The 22,533-nt window shown below is 41.5% G+C and overlaps 2 protein-coding genes across 9 annotated transcripts in view; one reads left to right on the forward strand and one right to left on the reverse strand.

The window, feature by feature from the left end:
• Nucleotides 1–339, reverse strand: part of CEP170 (centrosomal protein 170) — a 128,209-nt gene extending 127,870 nt beyond the window's left edge. For 6 of the 8 annotated variants that reach the window (XM_035010951.1, XM_035010954.1, XM_035010950.1 and 3 more), the window contains exon 1: nt 94–339. The gene's annotated coding sequence lies outside the window, so the exon portion shown is untranslated. The remainder of the gene's footprint in view (nt 1–93) is intronic. The other 2 variants (XM_035010953.1, XM_035010952.1) reach the window with 1 other exon arrangement.
• A 328-nt stretch (nt 340–667) lies between these two features.
• Nucleotides 668–22,533, forward strand: part of SDCCAG8 (SHH signaling and ciliogenesis regulator SDCCAG8) — a 233,058-nt gene continuing 211,192 nt past the window's right edge. Inside the window, exons 1-4 of the mRNA XM_035010960.1 lie at nt 668–1,281; nt 13,983–14,135; nt 14,853–14,938; nt 18,452–18,565. Coding sequence (XP_034866851.1) covers nt 1,035–1,281; nt 13,983–14,135; nt 14,853–14,938; nt 18,452–18,565 — 600 coding nt within the window. The 5' untranslated portion in view covers nt 668–1,034. The remainder of the gene's footprint in view (nt 1,282–13,982; nt 14,136–14,852; nt 14,939–18,451; nt 18,566–22,533) is intronic.

Below are 22,533 nucleotides of genomic sequence, written 5' to 3' on the forward strand. Positions count from 1 at the left end.
CCCCGAGCCCCCGCTGCAAACCCAGGAGGATGTGGGGAAGTAGCGGCGGCGGCAGGGACAGCGCCTACCCGAGCAGCTGAGCGCATCACTTACCCCTCACCGCTGAGAGAGGGACCGGACGGGGGAGGCGGGGCGCGTCGCGTCCCGTGAGTCTCTCGCACGCCGTCCTACCCCCACCCAGTCGTCCTCGTCGGCGCTGTCGTCGTCGCTGCCGCTACGGTCGAGCTCCCGGCCCCGAGCTCCGCTAGGCAATAACGTTATTCCACACACGCCCCGCACATAGCGGTAACGGCAAAAAGCGGCCGCCCAATGCGCAGGCGCCTGAGGAAAAGGCGAGGAACCCGGCCCTATCCCCTCCGCCGGCCCAGTCCCAACGATCTCTTACTGCGCAGACGCCAAACGCAGACAATGAAAAGGGGCTGTGCGGAGGGTCTCACCCAAAGCCTTCGCCAGCTGCCTATTGCGCAGGCGTGCTCCAAAGACTAGCTTGAACAATGAGGAGGACTCTGGCGTTAGCCGGGACCGCAACTAAAAAGGACTACAGTTCCCAGAGGGCAGTGCGCCAACTCCAAGCGGAGGTCTGGTTGCTGGGCATGCTAGGATTTGTAGTGTCGGATGCCTTCAAAACCTTGGCTGTTTGGGAGATTTAAAGCTTCTTTTTCTTGAGAATTTATTTGGGCATTTTGGCAAGTGTCGCGGCTGAAGGGTGGAGAACTTGTTATTTGTGTCCTTGAGAAGACTCAAGGACCAACCGCAAACTACCAAACTTAGGAGAGTCAAGGCCTTCAGTGAGCTCTTTTTGTCGGTTGGATGGTCCAAACAGCAGGATGGGATAAAGGCAGGACTGAGCCAGCCTGAGCTACAGAAAAAGGGCGGAGCCTCCAAACAGTCTCTTGGCAACCGGATCTGGCCGCCAAACCGCCAAAGCTTGTGGCGCGATGTCCTCTGGGAATTGTAGTATAGTTGGAAGGGCCTTTTAGGAATCTCGTGACTGCAGGCCCGCAGCCTGCGGACTACAACTCCCGACGTGCAGCATGAGGGCCACTGGGTGGGAAGGGCCCCGCGCGAGCTCCGTCCGGGGTTCCACGCTCCCCAATGACTGCAGCGGCTGGAAGCAGGCGGGTGCTTCTCCGGCGCCAAGGCCTCCTGTTCTCCGAAGGGCGACACTGGACACTTTCCCACGTGACTCCCATCTCTGGGCCCCGGCTCTGTGCATGGCGAAGTCCCCGGAGAACTCTACCCTGGAGGAGATTCTGGGGCAGTATCAACGGAGTCTCCGGGGTGAGTTGCACCGAAGCTGTGCGCCCTCGCCCCTGGATACCAGGGCCTAGTGGGCAGGAGCTGACCAGGGGCGTTTCCTTGGTTCGGCCCCAGCCAGGACACAGAGGAAGAAGATGGATGGTGCTGTGATCTTTGAGCAAGATGAAATAGTTTGTGTTTGTATTTACGGTTAAGCAGAGTTGTTTCCCTTGATTCCCGTGGTTACCTGAACCAACTCCCTGAGCTTGACTTAGGCATCTTTCTGACCCACGGCCAGCAGAAACTCTTGGGTGGCTCTAGTCCTCTCTTGCCCACTTCCCATAATTTGCTCTTTAATCCAGTAGATTCCTGAGTCACGCTTTTTACACATTCAGATAGTGGTGTGATGGGCTGAAGATTTATCGGACCAGGAAAAAGAAAATACTAATTATTTCATCACAAAAGCTTCCATTTAGTGGCCTAGGCTATTTACATACATCAAATCATTTAAAATTATAGCAACGTTATGAATATCCCTCTTTTACACATGGAGAAATCAAGGTGCAAAGAGGTTGAGTCCACACAGCTGGTTAGTGGCAGAACCAGGTATTAAATTTAGTTAGGACTGACTGCCTTAAAAGCCTATTTTTTTCTTCACGAATCATGTCACAGTTATTATTACTGAAACCTCATTTGGTTAATTCAGATTTTTTTAGTGTGGTTCCCTATCAGTGAGACTTTATAGAAGTGATGTTTGTACTTATAGATAGCTCTGTCATCTTGGACATCATACATACTATCTTGGAAATCTCAGTACTGTTATTTTAAAGAGGAAGTTGTGGTATTGTCTACAGGGTTATTGTGAGGAGCAAATGAAATAATCCACGTAAAGCAGTGATTTTCAGCCTTTTTTTTTTTTTTTTTTTTTTTTTTACTGTTACCCATTGGTAAATACATTTTATATGGGACATAGAAAAGTTTCGTTGGAGAATATTCTACTAAATAATACACTCTATTCTTTTGCATTTTCTTAACCCTCTAGATCATAACCAACAGTTTTATTTTTTTTTAAGGATTTTGTTTATTTATTTGAGAGAGAGAGAGAGCGTGCGAGCATGAGCAGGGGTAGGGGCAGAGGGAGAGGGAGAAGCAGACTCTCCGCTGAGCAAGGAGCCCGACGCAGAACTCGATCCCAGTACCCAGGGATCATGACCTGAGCCACCCAGGCACCCATGACCAACAGTTTTAAAAAATCATTTAAAGTGTTTAGAACAGGGGTGCCTGGGTGGCTCAGTCAGTTAAGCGTCTGTCTTTGGCTCAGGTCATGATCCTGGGGTCCTGGGATCGAGCCCCACATGGGGCTCTCTGCTCAGTGGGGAGCCTGCTTCTTTCTCTCCCTCTGCCTGCCACTCCCCCTGCTTGTGCTTTCTCTCTCTCTAATAAATAAATAAAATCTTTTAAAAAAATAAATGTTTAGAACAATGAGTCATTTAAAAATGTCGCCTACTATGTGTAAGGCGTGCTAGGTGCTGGGGATACAATAAAGTAGACAGAGTCCCTGTGACCATGGAGCCTCTGGATTAGTGGGGGAGAAAGAAAATAAACAAAATAATTACAGATTACTATGATAGAGAATAAGGGTAAAGATCAGTGCTTGGCACATAAGCACTCTGTAAATGTTAGCTGTTATTTATAATTGGTACTTGCAGCAAAGTGAAGATTTTTCGAGGAGATTAGAAAGTTTATCTTCTAGTGACTCTAGATTTTGAAAGCGTTATTATGTATTGTTTCCATCTGTCAACAGTGTTATAAACTGTCAACATTCTCAGTACTCAAACTGCAAGAGTAAAGTAATTGGTCTTGATGAATATTTTCATCAGCCTACTGATGTTTCAAGAGCTGTTAGATACAGAAATAACCACTTCTGACTTTTCATTTGAAAGCAAGACGTGCGCTGTGCACAATGATAATGAGTGATTTTTGGAGGCTGGTAAAAATTTGTTTTCCGTTACAAGTTTCTGCAAATACTTCGCCTCCTTTTACCTTATTTTGAACCTTATGTAAGCAGTGGGAGCTTAATATTGGGCTTTTTAATGCAATAAGGTGGTTAATTTCAAACAAGTGCTGCTTTTCAGTAATTTATATAGAGAGTGGAGAGTTTTTATTCACAGATATATTTTAAAATAAATTTTAAGTTTAGTGTGACAACCATATAAGATAGTAAAAACATAATCAAAAGCAAACATGAAGCAGAGAAAAAAGTTAACTTTTTTTTTTTTTTTTAAGTGATGGCTTTAACAATGAATCAGGAAATGGAACCTGTCATTTTGTGGGTTTTCAGGACCTATTTTATTATTTATTTAGTAGCATCTTAACTTTTATGTTTACTTAGTTTATATAACAGCTTATGGAAGGAAACAGCTAATCCTGAGTTAAAGCACAATCAGAAGGTCTTTGCTTCACACATATACATTAGCCCTTTTGAATAGGGTAATTCCCTTTGAAGTCAAAATTTGTGTTTCTGAATAAACAAAGTATGGTGGCATTATTTTACATGTGGAACTTCATTATTTTAAGTGCTTGTGCCTAATGTCTTGAGAATTGTGTTACTATACAATCAGATAAAATGTAATTTGAAATTCTTTTGTTTTATCTTGTTTTGGTTTTGTTGCTTTGTTTGGTTTTGTCTATCTGCCATTACTTCCCCAAAATATTTTGCCTAGTTCATGTTTCAACAAAGGCTAATAAGTATTCTTGGTCTTTCCTCACATGTTATTCCTCTGGTTCCTAAATAACTGTATGTGTAATTATTATTAATATCCCTTCATTTATATTCAGCCAGGAAGTAGCCACATAAAAATGCAAAATGCTTTCACAGTTTTCTATGCTAATTCCTCATTTTTATAGCTTTTCCTCATTACTTTAAATGTAATTTTAAGTACTGTTATAGTATATTAAGAATTTCAAGGGTTTTTTTTCTTAGATTTTATTTTATTTATTTGTAAGAGAGAGAGAGAGTGAGTGCACAAGCAGGGGGAGCGCCAGGGAGCAAGGATCCTGATGTGGGACTTAATCCCAGGATCCCAGGATCAGGGCCTGAGCTGAAGGCAGACACTTAACCAACAGAGCCATCCAGGTGTCCCAAGAATTTGAAGTTCTGATTTGAAAGGCAGAGTCAAAGCTGCTTTCTTTTATTTTTATTTTTTAAAGATTTATTTATTTGAGAGGTTGAGGAGGAGCAGAGGGAGAGGGGCAGAGAGAATCTCAAGCATACTCTGTGCTGAGTGCAGAGCCCAACAAGGGGCTCGATCTCACTACCCTGAGATCATGACCTGAGCTGAAACCAAGAGGTGGAGGCTTAACCAACTGCACCACCCAGGCGCCCGTGCTTTCTTTCTTTTAAAACCTGAGTGGAATTCTTGTCTCTCCTTGACTCGTGATCCTAGAGCAGCCATGGAAAGAGGGAGCTCATTGGCATACTTTGCACTCCCCTCTTATCCTTTCCTTCCTTACACTTTCCAGATGTATTCACTCTTTATCCCCTCTAAGGGTATCTCTTGTTTTGAATTGTTTGTGCCCTCATTGTAAGAAATTAGAGAGATTTCGTGACTCTCCTTCAGAGTAAGCAGTCTGACAGAAAAATGAGAAGGCTTCATTGCCCCACAGATCTATAATATTATTGCTTCACAGTAGATGATCTGAAAGATTCCAGTGTGGGGAAAACAGGTACCCTGGGAATCACGGAGTTGAATCTAGAAGTGGAAGTGACTTGGGAGGTCTCCTGGCAGGATGGCTAGGTGTTCATTGTCTTTATAGTGAATGTAGGCAGCTAGCATTCAAGACCCACAGAATGGTTGAGAACTCTATTGGGAACTGGGGAGAGTAGCACATACCCCTCCTCTCATTTAAATCCAACACATCATTGTACAAAGGCCACGAGGTATAAAATGAACTAGTATGCAGCCAAGAAAGGGTCAGAAAAACCAATGTAACAGGGAATCCAGGCTGTTTTAAGTTCTGTGCCCTGAATGTAGGAATATGATAATATAAAGGAGAGAACTTGTTGGAAAAGTAGTGTCCCATTCTTAACAGAATCATGTCTAGTTTATTGCTGCAGGTGTTAGCTATAGGTTCAGTTGTATCAACAACACTGTGTATGTGACTCGTCTATTCACCTAGGTCCTAACCACCTTTGGAGGGGGGGGCATAAAGAAATATGGAACAAACATAGACTGTGAAAAGAATACATCATTATTTTCCATATGCATTTTGTATGTAGTTCCTCTTTTTCTTTCAACATTTTGGTATTCTGGGCTCTAGATCGAATTTGCGTAAGAGTATGGTGGAGTCAGAGCGGAGAATGTGGAACTAGGAGCCAGGCCACTAAAATTTGACTGTAGCTTTACTGATAACCATCCGTGTCACCTTAGGCAAGTCAGTAAACTGTTCTTAGATTCTTGTTCCCTTGTCTGTAAAAGGAAAAGTTTGGAGGAGGTGACAGAATTACTGCCTTTAGGACCCAAGCAGGTGACAAAATCTGTGATGGAGTCTATGGAAGACACTAGGGAATGGTAAGGCCTATGGCCAAACTGGGCAGTTTATGCTTTCTTTAAAAACATTCCAATTTTGGGGCACCTGGGTGGCTCAGTCGTTAAGCGTCTGCCTTCAGTTCAGGTCATGATCCCAGGGTCCTGGGATCGAGCCCCACATCGGGCTCCTTGCTCAGCGGGAAGCCTGCTTCTCCCTCTCCCACTTCCCCTGCTTGTGTTCCCTCTCTCGCTGTCTCTCTCTCTGTCAAAAAACAAATAAAATCTTTAAAAAAAAAAAAAATTCCAATTTCTGGGGTACCTGGGTGGCTCAGTCAGTTAAGTGTCCAACTGTTGGTTTCGGCTCAGGTCATGATCTCAGGGGTATGAGATTGAGCCCTGTGTTGGGCTCCACGCTCAGCTCAGAGTCTGCTTGAGATCCTCTCTCTCCCTCTCCCTGTGCCCCCTCCACTCACGCACATTTTCTCTCTCTCTCAAATAAACAAATAAAATCTTTAAAAAAATAAAATAAAATAAAAACATTCCAATTTCTTTCTTTTTCTTCTCCCTTCCTCACACACTTGGTTAGCAAAATACACCTGAGAACCTGGTTCCCCCTCCAGGCATTTCTCTCAGACTCCTGCATCTGTAATATCCTTTCCACCAGCGCTGATTGGACCGTGTGAATGATAAAAGTTATGTTTCTATCTTATAAAAATGAGAGAAAGGAGTGGAACTAGGTCCATAGAAAGTGAGAGCTTAGGGCGCCTGGGTGGCTCAGATGGTTAAGCGTCTGCCTTCGGCTCAGGTCATGATCTCAGGGTCCTGGGATCGAGTCCCGCATTGGGCTCCCTGCTCCTTGGGAGCCTGCTTCTCCCTCTGCCTCTCTCTCTCTCTCTCTCTCTCTGTCTCTCATGAATAAAAAAAAAAAAAAAAAGAAAGAGCTTAAATATGGGGAAAAAATGTATACTTTGAGGGGTGATTGTTTCTTTGTAAATTGACCTAGTTTGAGAAAACCAAAGATAATATTGATATATTTTATTTATATATGATTGACACACCTACCCAAATCCTACAAAGTGTTTTGGTTTTGTTTTTTGTTTTTTCCCTTCCAGGGAAGGGCTCACATCCGTAGAAGGCCTGCGTTAATCTTACTTGCCAATACTTTAGTCACTGAGCTAGCCAGCAGTGATATCATCTGGACTTTCCATAAACTTAAGAAAACGTGTGCAATTTAAGTAAAGTTCTTTTTCTCAGTTTTACTTATCAAACTTGTATTTCTTCTTTTTGTTTTTGCTTTTCTTGAGTGTTTTCTTAATGTTTTTATATTCTTTGCCATGTACACTGTATGTGCATAAACACATGCATGCGTGTGCACACACATACTCCACAGCTAGTGTTTGCTTATTGGTTTGTTTTACTATCAGCCTTACTGTGACCAAGACAGGCAACAATGTATTAAAGCCCCTGGAAGCATTCATTATGAAATGAGAAAATTATTTTGGTATTTCAGTGCAGACTGCAACAACTCTCTCTTCTCAGAATTAAAGAAATGGAATGGTTTGGCTATTAATAAATAAGGATTGGGAATGCAAATGAAACTAGTAAACAGCTGAGTTTATTTTTTTGTTAATAAAATTTAGATTACATATATTCATTTTTTTTGTTTTATCTGCTGTAATGGCTTTTCTTAGTAGTTTTAACTGTTACGACCATTTTTTAACCAGAATAACAAAAGCTAGTAGATTCCCATTTTTCCTTCCCCACTACTGATGAGGTAAAATAGGCAAAGGACCGGACTTAGCAGCCACAAAAGAAAAGCCAGTAAAAACTGATTTTGTAAGTAAATAGTCATCCTTGGAATAATTTAGAACCAAAACAGTGGTTCAGTGTTATGAAATTGTAAGGGCATTTTCACATGTTCTTGGGCAGAAAAGGGGATTAAGTTAATTCCAAGCTATTGAGATACTGAGAATAATTATATTTTCTCTTGGGATGTTTATAAATGTATGCTCTGATCACTTCCCCAGTATGTGCTGAGGTTTTCCACCTTTTCACTTAGTGATACTCCTCTCAGGGTCAAAAGGTACAGAAAGTAGCTTGTAATGGGCTCGTGCACTTGGCCAAAGCAATCTTGATGGGCGGGGTGGACGGGCAGGGGGTGTTCTTCATCAAGACCCACTAGAATATTTATAGGGACGATCACCTAAGGTGGCTCTGAAAGATGGGCTTTGAAGGGTAACTATTGCTTCATGTGTTAGGCCTTGAAACAGTATGAAGCTAAATATGAAGTTCAAGTTCTTGATTACAGCAGGTATAACACTTTCTCCTAACACCTGGATCAGAAGTGCCCCCTCATGGCAGTGATGGTCGTGGCTTGTGCGCTGTGGCTGACCAGCTCCCTGTCCTGCCCATTTTTCATTAAGAGGTGGCTGTAGTTACAGTGTAGTAATGCGGGAAACTCTCCTCAATTCTGAACATGGTCGATAATGCTGCTGTAAACATCGGGGAGCATGTACCCGTTCAAATCTGTATTTTTGTATCCTCTGGGTTAATACCGAGTAGTGCAATTGACATAATTAAAGGTAGAGAACAAACTGAGGGTTGATGGAGGGAGGTGGGTTGCGGATGGACTAGATAGGTGATGAGTATTAAGGAGGGCACTTTGTCATGATGAGCACTGGATGTTGTATGTAAGTGATGAATCACTGAATTGTACTCCTGAAACCAGTATTGCACTGTATGTTACCTAACTAGAAATTAAATAAAAGTTTGGGAAAAAAAACATCCAAACCTGAACACTAGCTATCCTGTTTTATTTATCTAAATCACTGGTTCTCAACCAGGGTTGATTTTTCCACCCAGGGGACATTTGGTAATGTACAGAGACATTTTCGGTTGTCACAACTGGTTGGGGGGGGGTTGGTTTCTACTGGCATCTAGTGGGTAGAGGCGAGGGAAGCTGCTATATACGCACAACACAGCTCCTTACAATAAAGAACTATTGGGTGCAAATGTCAAGAGTGCTAGGTTGGGAAACCACGATCTAGAAGTAGCAAGGCCTTGCTCATAACCTTTGTTCTACAAGAATCATACTTGAGAGTAATTACAGTTAAGGATACTGATTGTCCTGGCTGGTGATTTTACCCATGTTCTGCCAGTCTGGCTAGGATTACTTCTTTATCAGTGGAAAGTGACGGGTGCATAAATCCTTCCAGTTGGTGCCCAAAACATACCCAGTGTATCCTTCGTAATGTATATAGCCCATCTCCTTGATTTGCCAGCATCCACACATCCTCAATGACCTTCCGGCCACTGCTTTCTTAAGACATTGACATTCTTGTTCAGATTATCTTTCACTCCCGGCGCCAACCTCTTTAGCACATTTTTCGGCTATTAGAGTCTTTTCTTTTATGATAGAATTTTTTTAGATTTTTTCATTTCTGCACATTACTTTTAATCCCCTTCGCTGTTGTAATTGTCATTTCCAAGGCTGGCTTCGTCTGACTTCAGATTAGACTGTTTTTATCTTGGTTGTCCTAGCTGTCAGTCCCCTAGTAAACAGTGACAGCAATCTTCTGAACTAGCTGAGGCCCAGTCAAGTGTGGACAGACACATATATCTCTTATCTTGCTGCGGTGTCATTTTCCTGCTTGTCTGCCCTGGTCTCGGCTTGTTTTAAGAACTGCGGTGCCTCTCTCATCTCAGCCTAGGGAGGTATTGCATGGTTTCTCAGAGACAGCTGGGCGCTGCCTGGGGAGTGTTTCCCCCACCCAGACACCAGGGTAATTCTTGTTCACATCTCCCGTGCAGATGGAGAATGGAGACATGAATAATTCACGGTCTGTATATAAGTGATGATACTACCTGGACTGGGACATATTTGTCTTTTGTTCAAAAACCCTTGGTGAAGAGAGGCCTGATGGTGACCTGGGAGAGAGAATGGGGAAGGGGGAGAACTGGACTACAAAAATGATTAAGACAGACTGAAATGGGCCAACAGTCAGCAGCTTGCTCACTTTTGGTGCTCATTGTACTGATTGATGTTCGGATAGTGGACCTCCAGAAATATTATTTACTTACCTTTATGTTCCTGTGATGCTTTGGGACTCAGAGATCCTATTTGGGTTTGTAATGATAATTAAGTTTATTTTCAGGCCGTGGTTGGTGCTGGGGAGAAGAAATCAGGATGCATTGTGAACTACTCTTACTGTGCTCTCTGGAGAGAAGGGAAAATGAGTATTCTTTCCGTCTCTTGGCTATGGACGGATAAAGTTTGCCCACTCGCAATAGGATAGGAAATGATAACTAGAAACCTCCTGTCTAATCCGGTTTGTAGCAGATAATGGCATGTGGGGTGTAGTGTTCTCTGTAAGGACTGTAAGGCCTTCAGTTGCAGTGGTTCCAGCTGAAGAGCAATAGGGTTTCATCTGTTTTGAACCATCTAAGCATTATTATTCCTCAGGATTAACTGTTTGTCTGTTACAGTGTATAATTATGTTGCTATGTATACACTTGAAGAGCATTTAGAGTGTTTTGAAATATACTATTGAAATGACTTAAAAATATCACTTACCTCCTTAGTTTTAGTTTTAGGACACAGTTCTTGCAAATTCCCTGTCTTCCTCTCTGATCCTAGTTAACTGAAGTTAACTTTTCCTCGGGATAGTTGTTGGTTTCAGTATCTCACTATTTCACGTAACTGTTTTCATAGTGTAATTTTAACACGTAGTCTTTGAATGTCATAAATGCTAAAAGAGTAAAGAAGAATATTGAAAAAGGGGTTAAATGGGCTCATGAAACTCTACCATCATTGTAATCTGATAAAAGAACTCTACATATAGAGATCTTCAACTGTGAATTTTTTTCCAGATTTCCTTTCTTTTTCCTAATACAGCTTATTAGCTTTTAGTCAAATGGGGTTTTAAATAAATAATTATCCTTTATCTTAGAAGTAAAATCATTTCATAGCTCCAGAGCATACTTTTAATGTTAGTCAAGCCCTCTATTTCCTTTTTAATGGATGTAGTAAAGATAAGTGCTTTATTCATAGATTTACGGGTGTAAATCTAAAGCTCTGTGAACTAAATTTCTTATCATGTAACACTTTGATTTTCCTTTTCCATTAACAAATCTCTTTAGAAAATACTAAATTGTTGGAAAACTACTGCTACTTCTTATTTTGCTAAAACCAGGAATGTGTCTTATCTGGGTTTTTCTTAAACTCATGATGAGTAAAAACAAAACAAAAAAACACCAAACCACCCCAAAAAACAAAACTCATGATGACTAAGAGGAGGCCACGCTTGGTTAGTATTCAGCTCCAAATGCCTGTCAGATAAACGTCTGTGTGGAAATAGGATTGGTGTGTAGGAAGAAATGTAGCGATAAATTCAGTGAGTCTCTTGTGTAGTTAGTAATAAAATTTCACTGTTGAACCCTGACCTGAAAGACCGGTTTTCTTTAGTTTAATCAGGAAATGAAAGGAGTTGCTCTAAGTGAACAACCTATGTCAGATACTTTGTAGCATAGAGTAGTATATTTTTTTCTACTGAGTTACAGTTACTTTTTCTGTTCTAAACTTTGAAATTAATGAGCTTGGAGAAAATAAAATCTGTTTCTCAAGGTCCTGTAGAATATATGTTTGTAAATATATTTTCATCCATGACTGGTAATGAAAAGATCGTTGTTTTGTAGCTTTCTTAGGGTTCCCATATAGGTAGCAAAGATGAGGAGCTTTTCTCCTGAGGACACAAGAAGAAATAGACCTAAGTTGTCAAAGAAGAGCAAGAAGAGCAAGAATGTCATTGGCCATCATTGTTTTGAATTGTTCTTCTTAGGGAAAGTACCATTTCCTCCCCTTGAAGATCTTAAGTATTGTTTCAATGGAGTCCATTTTGAAATAGATAATAGGGCACCTGGGTGGCTCAGTCGCTTAGGTGTCTGCCTTCGGCTTAGGTAATGACCTCAGGGTCCTGGGATCTAGCCCTGTGTCAGACTCCCTGGTCAGTGGGGAGTCTGCTTCTCCCTCTACCCCTGTCCCCCCCCCTCCACTCATGCATGTGCACATTCTCTGTCTCTCAAATATATAAATAAAATCTTTAAAAGGAAAAGAAATAGGGGCACCTGGGTGGCTCAGTTGGTTAAGCATCTGCCTTCAGCTCAGGTCATGATACCAGGGTCCTGGGATCTAGCCCTGCATGGGGCTCGCTGCCCAGCAGGGAGTCTGCTTCTCCCTCTGCCCCTCCCCCTGCTCAAGCACTCTGTCTCTCTCTCCCTGTCTCTCAAATAAATATATAAAATCTTTAAAAAAATAAGAAATTAAAAAAATTTAAAAAATAAATAGATAATAGATGTAGATGAATTTGCATGGGAATTCATCTTTTTCTAACATACATTTCCATCTTAGATATATGTAGGTGCTTGGTAAATTAATGAGTGAATTAAAAAATAACTTTCAAATACAGATGTCAAAATTTGAACAGCATGACTGAAATCTGGGTCCCCGCTCTAACGTGCAAGGAACAGTTTTTGTTATAGTTAATGTTTTCTAAATTGGAACCAGTGAATTTAATCCTAAGAGATTAGCAGAAACAACAAGTTTAAATGGAAAAAAATAAATGGACCTTGATTAATGAAATTACCGATTGATTGCCGGGCTCTCCGGCTGTTAGACATGTTAAAATATCCATAAAGTAGGATAGAATTCTCAGTAATGCCATCACCAGTGTCATTAGTATAGTTCTGTTTTTAATGTAAGACTTGGATCCTTTGCTGAAAACGTTTTTGGGTATTTCGCTGGATAATTATTTCAGTTCTCTGTTGCTGCATAACAAACCACTGTAAAGCCTGGTGGCTGACAGCAACAGCTAAAGGCATTTGGGTTGACTGGACGCAGCAGGACAGTTCTTCCTGTCTCTTTCATGCCTTTGCAGTGAGATGGCCTCAGGCCATCTGGACGCTCCCCTGGGCTGTCAGCGGTGCTGGGCTTCTCTCCTTCCCCATGTGCTCTCAGGGCCTCTCCTCGCCACATGGCCCTGCCACAATCTCTCCAGCAGGGTAGGCAGGCTTCCTACTTAGTGGCTTAGGGATCATAAAGACAAGCATTCCAGGAGGGAGGAAGCGGAAGCTACCAGACATTTAAAATATGAAGCCTGGGGGCACCTGGGTGGCTCAGTCAGTTAAGCTCCCTACTCTTGGTTTCCTCAGGTCATGATCTTGGGGTCATGGAATTGAGCCCCGAGTGGGCTCCACACTCAGCGGGAAGTCTGCTTGTCCCTCTCCCTCCCCTGCTGCCCCTCCCCCTTCACATGTGCACGGTGGGCATTTATGAGCACATGTGTCCTCGTGCACATGCTTGCTCTCTCTCTCAAATAAATAAATAAATGTAAAGAAAAAAAAAATGAAACCTGGTCTGGCATGGTGTAACTTCTCCTGTGTTCTCTTTGCAAGTTACCCAACTTAGTTTCAACTTGGGAGGGGACAAGGGTAGGGGCCGGGGGGGTTGTGGGGGGCACTATTTGGAGAGATGAACTACTATAGTATAATATACCGTAAGATACTTCATTTTAGGCTGTACTGTTGAGTAAGTGCTAGTGAGTTTAAGCTTCAATTCTAGGGGTGGTGAGGTCCACTAACCAAGAATCTCTACAAGTGTGTAGTCAGTCAGCAGGACATAGGAAGGACTACACTGCAGAGGCGGGTACTAAAAGCACTTCATTCAGCCCTTCCAGTCTTGATCAAAACTAGGCCAGGCGGTCAGCTGTCTCTCAGTCAAGGAGGGACATTTGGCTCACAGGGGCAAGTAGGCTTCCCTGGGCGGGAACTTGGTGTGGTGGAGTCTCTCTTGCTAGTTCTGCCCACCACCCCAGTATCTCAAGGAGGGTAAAGGGAGCCCTTTCTGGGGTGGGGTTAGTGTTTGGAGGGTGGGTTGGGGAGGAGCTCTCCTATTCTAGCCTCCTTGGCAGAAGCTGTAGATGATGACTATCCCCCACTGACGTGTCAGGGAACTTAGAGATCATCAGGTCTCACCTCTGACCCACGAACTTCATCTCTCTTCCTCAGCACTGTCCTCAGCAAGCTAGAAACAAATCTCTGCTTTTTTCCATAAAGTATAAGACACATTTGGTTCTCCTTTAGGCACTGCCCTTTGGAGTAAGTGTCCACATAGCCATTCAGACTTCACAGGCCCTGATTTTCATCACATTGTTGTTGCAGAACGTGCGAATAGAAGCATTCACCAACTGCAGTGTGCACTGAGAGACGGTGATGTCAGTGTTGGAGAAGGTGCCCTGGATGCCACGTGTGGTAATGGTGTGGAAAATGAGGACCCTGGGATGGCTTGGCATGAACTTCAACACAGCCATGCCGGTGAGTGTGAATGGATGTCAGTCCTAGTCTGAATGACACACTGTGACTATTTTAAGCTCCTCCGTAGAGTAAGGACTCCAGGCTGTCCGCTGCTCTGCAGGTGGGATTTTCTTCCTGAAACACAAATCAGCTGGTACAACTTCCTTGCTGAATATTTTTCCTTTGACTTCGTGGTGCCTATAGGCTGAAGTCCAAAATCCTTTGTATGTCATAGCAATATTTCTTCTTCTTTCTTCTTAAGATGGCTCCAAGCTACCTCTCCAGCCTCATATTTCTATCCTCCTCCCCACTATCCAGCCACATTCTAGTCATAGCAACCTACTCGCCCGGCTTCTATGCTTATGCCATCCCTTCTAACTGGGATTTTTCTCATCCTTTTTTGCTTGGTAATCTTCTGTTCATCCTTCCCAGTGTTAACTCCTCTGTAATGTAAAAACAGGCATGATTAGGTGCTTCCTCTTCTTATAGCACTGTGGATAGCTGTAGATCTACATGGGAACTTATTACATAGTTTTATATCTGTCAGTGTATCTCTCTTGGCCTTTAAGTGGTAGAGCTTTTCTCATGTTTGCCTTTGGATCCCCAGTCCATTGCACAGTTGTTGATACATAAAACATGTTTACACTATGTTTGTTAGATGGATAGAAGCATGAATGGGTGATGATAAGCCATGGATCCATGGGAAGGCTAATGAAACCCATTGTGTTTGCTCTGCAGTCAATCAACTCAAAGCTTTGTTGCGCCAACAGGCAACTAAGGAAAGTGAGGTGTCTCCATCAAGAAGACGAAATGTGTCCCCTCTGGTGTGTATCAACATTTGCAACCTAACAAGACCATTGTCTTTCTAACTATGTTTTTTTTTTTTTAAGATTTTATTTAGAGAGAAAAGGCATGAATGGGGGGAGGGGGAAAGGGAGAAGGAGAGAATCTCAAGCAGACTCCACGCTCAGTGCAGAGTCTGACACGGGGCTTGATCTCACAACCCTGAGGTCATGGTCTGAGCCGAAATCAAGAGTCGGACGCTTAACCGACTGAGCCACCCAGGTACCCCTCTAAGTATGTTTTAACTCTACAGTGTCGTTTCAGTAGTATATGTTCCCGACAAATTCTGAGCAGGACATTCTAATAGCATAAAGCATTAAAAGAAATGATCTCCCTTCTGATTATTTTGGCTGAAGAAGAGAGACTTCCATAGCAAAGGGAATCCTGAGTTTTAAATTTATCATTCACTTGAAAAATGCAGGTGAGGAAACAGTTTGCAGAATTTACTTTGCAACTGTTAGCAAATATAAAAGAAAAGGAATACTCTATGGAAAAGAGTAGCTGTTTCTTTTTTACGGGGTCATATCGATATCCTATCATTTTTAGAATTTACTTAATTATAATTATTTCTAGCTGTCCTCTGTAATATTTATTTTGAACGTCAAAGCCAAAGTATATAATCTTGTTCTGCATTTTAAAATACATGGTTACAAAAATGCACAATGTGAGAAGCTATATTTTTTTCTGAAGTTGTTTTTTATTGCCATTGCTTTGACAGACTGAATTATTCCCAACTGAAGCGATGTGGTATGCTAAAGCCTGAGATAGATAGGAGGGGGGATAGGTATGAGGGAAGGATTTGGCCAGGTTTAAATGATCAAAATAATGGTCTAGGCCTTAGGTCTATCTGGGCCTATTACTTACTTTCTAGAAGAATATTATGCCTCACAGTGTTTCTGTAATAATAAGATAAGAGTATATACTTAAAATTCTTTAGAAACAACGCAATCTGACACAAATCTAATGTGTCATAGTAGCAGTAACTACCTTGCATTTTCAATGTGTGCAACACTTAGATGCCAAGGCTCCATTGAAGAAACTGTGGAGACATGTCACTTTACTCACAGCTGAAATGTCATAACCATACCCCCATATTAACACTTCATTCCAGCCTGACACATACTTTCATGCTTGATTCCCACTTCAGAGACATATACTGCATACCCATGTTCAATATTTATGTGGCTATCAATTATAATTTTAATACCTGGCTTCTAGAACGCTCTTTGGCACACAGTGGGTAGAGTACTTTCAAGACTAGTAGATGAAGTTGCTGTATCTGTCGAATGCTCAGGCATGCTCATTAGCATTTTAAAGATACAACCAAGCAGTGATACTACAGAGCTGGTTGAATCTGGGTAGCAGGGGGAGGCTTACCAAGAGCATCATCAGTTCAGCATATGCAGTATATACTTTACAAGTCCCCTACAGGTCTGTTTATATGGAGCTATGTGGAGGGATGCAACTTAGACTCTGAATGTGTATAGCCCACACGGAATGATTACAAGCCATAATGATAATAAGCAGTGTTTGATGGTTTAGAAACACTTTAAATGCACTTTCTTCTTTTTTTTAAAGATTTTATTTATTTATTTGAGAGAGAGAGAGTGACCATGTGAGCAGGAGGAAGAGTAGATGGGGACGGAGAGGGAAGAGGGAAAGAATCTGAAGCAGGCTCTGCATTAAGCATAGAGCTGACTTGGGGCTCGATCTCAAAACCCCGAGATCATGACCTGAGCTGAAACCAAGAGTCAGACGCCCACTGACTGAGCCACACATATGACATACCCGAAACACGTGGCTCTGTTGACAGTGAAACTGAGACACTGTTGAGATGGAGAACATAGCCACGTATTATTACTTATGTTTTTGAAATGTGGCTATCCAGACTATAATAAACCCTTCAAAATATATACAGGTGATTTCATTTTCCACTCAGTATTAGCTTATGGTTTTTGTTTTTTTTGTTTTGTTTTTTTACATAGACTGTCCTGTATGTACCCACAGTAATATTTAATTCTTATTTGCCTATGTTCTGGACCCATTTCTATTAATATAAAATTATTATAATTAATTGCTTTCTATTCACTGTAGAAAATCCATTGTATTAAAGTTACTTTGGTTTTTAAATTTCTTAAATATGCCAAAAAACAAAACTCTACTTAATTATTCTGCCACGAGGGCGCCTGGGTGGCTCAGTTGGTTGGGCAACTGCCTTTGGCTCAGGTCATGATCCTGGAGTCCTGGGATTGAGTCCCACATCGGGCTCCCTGCTCAGCGGGGGGTCTGCTTCTCCCTCTGCCCTCTTCCCTCTCGTGTTCTCTGTCTCTCATTCTCTCTCTCTCAAATAAATAAATAAAATCTTTAAAAAAAATGAAAAATAAAAAAATAAAAAAATAAATTATTCTGTCACGAGAGCTGGTCCTTTGTTGTTAGGAATTTCTAGCAGACCGAGAAACAATGATCAGGTGTCTCATCTCGAGCTTTCTCTGGGTTCATTTCACTGGTTGACACTCATTCTTCCTCCCTGATTTCCTCTTTTCCTTAAAAAATATCATGGAATGATAAATGATTCTAGAAACCACGTTATAATCATTTGAGGAGAAAGTAAGGCGTACATTAAAGTCAATGCAGGAATGCTGCAGAGGTACAGAGAATTAACACTTTTTCTGAGGTCTATTCACTGGACTCCTGGTGCAAGATAGCTGCCAGTTTCCTGAGGGTCCTGCTTTAGCACCCTAGGCTTGGTGGCTCTGTGCTCCATACCAGCATAGTCTCAAATTGCCTAGGGTCAAAAATCAAAAACCACACTTTGCTAACATACTCCTTTGTGGATAGAATTTTTTTTTTTTTTTTAAGATTTTATTTATTTATTCATGAGAGAGAGAGAGAGGCAGAGGGAGAAGCAGGCTCCCAAGGAGCAGGGAGCCCGATGCGGGACTCGATCCCAGGACCCTGAGATCATGACCTGAGCCGAAGGCAGACGCTTAACCATCTGAGCCACCCAGGCGCCCTGTGGATAGAATTTTACCTCGTGGACACACCTGGCAGCAAACCCTTGTCTAAAGAAACCCTTCAGTAGGCAGCTGTTCTGCAATTTTAGCTAGCAGTGCTCCCACATGGTGGTTTCTTGAAGAGAGTTGTCCATTTATCTCCCCATTGCTGACTGGGGTGTCACATTTCCAGATGGCTCTGATAGGCAGTTCATCCCAAGCCAGTGAGACTACCCCAGCATTTTTCCATTAGCCACAAACTTTTTATAATCACTTTCACTTTCCATCTTTAAAAAAAAGATATTCATATCCCTGAATCTTCTCTGTCTGTGGAATTTATAGGATAGAGAAATAAATACTATTGGCCACAATGTGATCTACCCTATGTTTATATGACATCAGTACTAAATTGAATATGGAGGTGGTTTATGGTGGTATTACCTGATTCTTTGCTAAATCCAAACATGCTTAATTTGTTTTTGTTTTTGTTTTTTGCCTTAGAGGTCATCAGAGTATGAGGAAGCCAGTATCCCTACTGTATACAATCTCGTTCCTATCATCAATGACCAGTCTCAATACATTCATCATTTAGAGGCAGAAGTCAAGTTCTGCAAGGTAAGTTTCTCATTAAAAATTTAACCATAACTAAATTAAAGTTTCTATTAATGATACCTTATATGAAAACTTGCTATTATTAGTCTTCATGTGTATTGTGAAACATTGACAATTGTCATGTTTACATCTTTGAAAAGACTGATATGTTACAGGGGCTTCCCATGCTGGGGAATGATACTCCTGACCTTGCCATTTCTGATTGCTTCATTTCCCAGTGGACCATAACTGTGTCTAATCTAATATTTTGATAATATGCTCTCTTGTTTCAGAGTTTTTGCTTTCCACCCCATGTTCTTTAGCCCAGCTGATGGGGAATGCTTTGGAATGGTAATACCAGTCACTCTCCCACACTTGTCAACCTAGTGAAGCTCTCCTACAGCAACCAGCAATTCTAAACTGCTGACAAAATCCACTCCATTGTCAGCAAAGGTTCTTACCTTAGGTTTGAGTGAGAATGGCCCATGGGGGTACTGATAACAATGATCAAGAAACCAAATGTGTCCTCTGCAGCTTGTAACACCAGAGGCTCATAATGTTTACTTACTCAACTGAGGCAGTTTAGTAAGGTCCTTAATGCCATTGGAGCCTTTATGCCTCTCCCAACTACGTGCTTTGGTTTTCCTTCCTTTTTTTATTCAGTATCAATATATCATATTTTTTACATTTTGGTTCCTCTTCAAAGGTGCAAGACTTCAGAAACCTTTAGACATTTCATGGTTCTGACGTTTCCAAGAAGTTCCCGATCTTAGCATGTCTTTGTTCTTGGAGGATACAATCGTTATTGCACAAGTTTTCTTGGATTACCAAAAAGGCTGAAATAATATCCTAGGATTGATTCCCTTAACAAGCTCCTGTTAATCTCTAAGATGCTATGGAAAAAACTTAAAAGACCTTGTAGGGGAGTTTTACCTCTACCCTCTTAGGGCTTTTGGCTGTGACTTATACTTAACATAAAACAGGGGCGCCTGGGTGGCTCAGTCGTTAAGCGTCTGCCTTTGGCACAGGTCATGATCCCACGGTCCTGGGATCGAGCCCTGCATCGGGCTCCCTGTTCCACAGGGAGCCTGCTTCTCCCTCTCCCTTTCCTGCTGCTCTGCCTACTTGTGCTATCTCTCTGTCAAATAAATAAATAAAATCTTAAAAAAAAAATTAACATAAAACAGATTAACAGGATGAAAATATACACATTTATTTGGTTATTTTATTACTGAAGTATAACTGATAATATATTAATTTTAGGTGTACAACATATTGATTGAACAATTCTATATATTACTCAGTGCTCACCACAATAAGTGTAGTTACCATCTGTCAGAATACACGTTATTACAATATTATTGACTATATTACCTGTCTGTACTTTTCATCTCTGTGATTTATTTATTTTATAACTGAAAGTTTGTACCTCTTAGTCCCCTTTATCTATTTCACCCATCTCCCTACCCACCTCCCCTCTGACAACCACCAGTTCTCTATATTTGAGTCTTTGTTCTTTTATTTTGTTAGATTCCACATACAAGTGAAATCATACAGTATTTGTCTCCCTCTGTCTGATTTATTTCACTTAGCATGGTACCGTTTAAGTCCACCCCATGTTGTCACAAATGCAAGATCTCATTCTTTTTTATGGGTGAGTAATATTCTATTCCATATATATTTGTTTATATGTATACGTACACACACACACATCTTCTTTATTCATTCATGTATCGGTGCATATTTGGCTGCTTCCATATCTGTAAATCTGTAAATACTGCTGCAGTAAATGGAGAGGTGCATAGATCTTTTTGGATTTGTGTCAGTTTGGAGGGTAAATACCAGTAGTGAAATTACTGGATCATATGGTATTTCTGTTTTTAAATTTTTTGAGGAACCTCCATACTGTTCTCCACAGTGGCTGCACCAATTTATATTCCCACCAACAGTGCATGAGGATTGCCTTTTTACCCCATCCTCATCAACACTTGTTAATTCTTGTCTTTTTGATACTAGCCATTCTAACTGGTGTGAGGTGATACCTCATTTTTTTCCCCCTGATGATTACTGTTGTTGAGCATCATTTCATGTGTCTGTTGGCCATGTGTTTGTCTTCTTTGGAAAAATGTCTGTTCAGGTCCTCTGCCTATTTTTTTTAAATTTTATTATGTTAATCACCATACATTACATCATTAGTTTTTGATGCAGTGATCCATGATTCATTGTTTGCGTATAACACCCAGTGCTCCATTCAATACGTGCCCTCTTTAATACCCATCACCAGGCTAACCCATCTCCCCACGCCCCTCCCCTCTAGAACCCTCAGTTAGTTTCTCAGAGTCCATAGTCTCTCATGGTTCGTCTCCCCCTCTGATTTCCCCCCGCTTCATTTTTCCCTTCCTACTATCTCTTTTTTTTTTAACATATAATGTATTATTTGTTTCAGAGGTACAGATCTGTGATTCATCAGTCTTACACAATTCACAGCACTCACCATAGCACATACACTCCCCAATGTCTATCACCCAGCCACCCCATCCCTCCCACCCCCCACCACTCCAGCAACCCTCAGTTTGTTTCCTGAGATTAAGAATTCCTCATATCAGTGAGATCATATGATACATGTCTTTCTCTGATTGACTTATTTCACTTAGTATAATACCCTCTACTTCCATCCATGTCATTGCAAATGACAAGATTTCTTTTTTTTTTTTTGATGGCTGCATAATATTCCATTGTATATATATACCATATCTTCTTTACCCATTCATCCATTGATGGACATCTTGGCTCTTTCCACAGTTTGGCTATTGTGGACATTGCTGCTATAAACATCAGGATGCACGTACCCTTTCGGATCCCTACATTTGTATCTTTGGGGTAAATACCCAGTAGTGCAATTGCTGGATCGTATGGTAGCTCTATTTTCAACTTTTTGAGGAACCTCCATACTGTTTAACAGAGTGGCTGCACCAGCTTGCATTCCCACCAACAGTGTAGAAGGGTTCCCCTTTCTCCGCATCCTTGCCAACATCTGTCGTTTCCTGACTTATTAATTTTAGCCATTCTGACTGGTGTGAGCTGGTATCTTATTGAGGTTTGGATTTGGATTTCCGTGATGCCGAGTGACGTTGAGCACTTGTTCATGTGTCTCTTGGCCATTTGGATGTCTCTTTGCAGAAATGTCTGTTCATGTCTTCTGCCCATTTCTTGATTGGATTATTTGTTCTTTGGGTGTTGAGTTTGATAAGTTCTTTCCTCTGCCTATTTTTAAATCAGATTATTTACTTTTTTTGGTGTTGAGTAGTACAAGTTTTTTATATACTTTGGATATTAACCCCTTATCAGATATATCATTTACAAATCTCTTCTCCCATCCATGAGGTTGCCTTTTTTTTTGTTGGTGATTTCCTTTGCTGTGCAAAAACTTTTTATTTTGGTTTCCCTTGCCTGAGGAGACATATCCATAAACATGTTGCTGATCCAAGAGATTACTGCCTATGTTTTTTCTTCTTTTTTTTTTTAAAGATTTTATTTATTTATTTGACAGAGACAGAGATAGTGAGAGCAGGAACACAAGCAGCGGGAGGGGGAGAGGGAGAAGCAGGCTTCCCCCCGAGGAGGGAGCCCGATGTGGGACTTGATCCCAGAACCCTGGGATCATGACCTGAGCCGAAGGCAGACGCTTAACGACTGAGCCACCCAGGCGCCCTGCCTATATTTTTTCTTTTAGAAGTTTTATGGTCTCACATTTAGCTGTTTAATCCATTTTGAGTATATTTTTGTGTATGGTGTGAGAAAGTGGTCCAGTTTCATTCTTTTACATGTTGCTGTCCAGTTTTCCCAACAACATTTTTTATTGAAAAGACTGTCTTTTCCCCGTTGGATATTCTTGCCTCCTTTGTCATAGATTAACTGACCGTTATAGGTGTGTTTATTCTGGGCTTTCTATTCTGTTCCACTGATCTGTGTCTGTTTTTGTGCCAGTACCA

This window comes from Mirounga leonina, unplaced genomic scaffold, assembly GCF_011800145.1.
Source record: "Mirounga leonina isolate KUSES-001 unplaced genomic scaffold, KU_Mleo_1.0 Mir_154, whole genome shotgun sequence".
Classification (NCBI taxonomy): Eukaryota; Metazoa; Chordata; class Mammalia; order Carnivora; family Phocidae; genus Mirounga; species Mirounga leonina.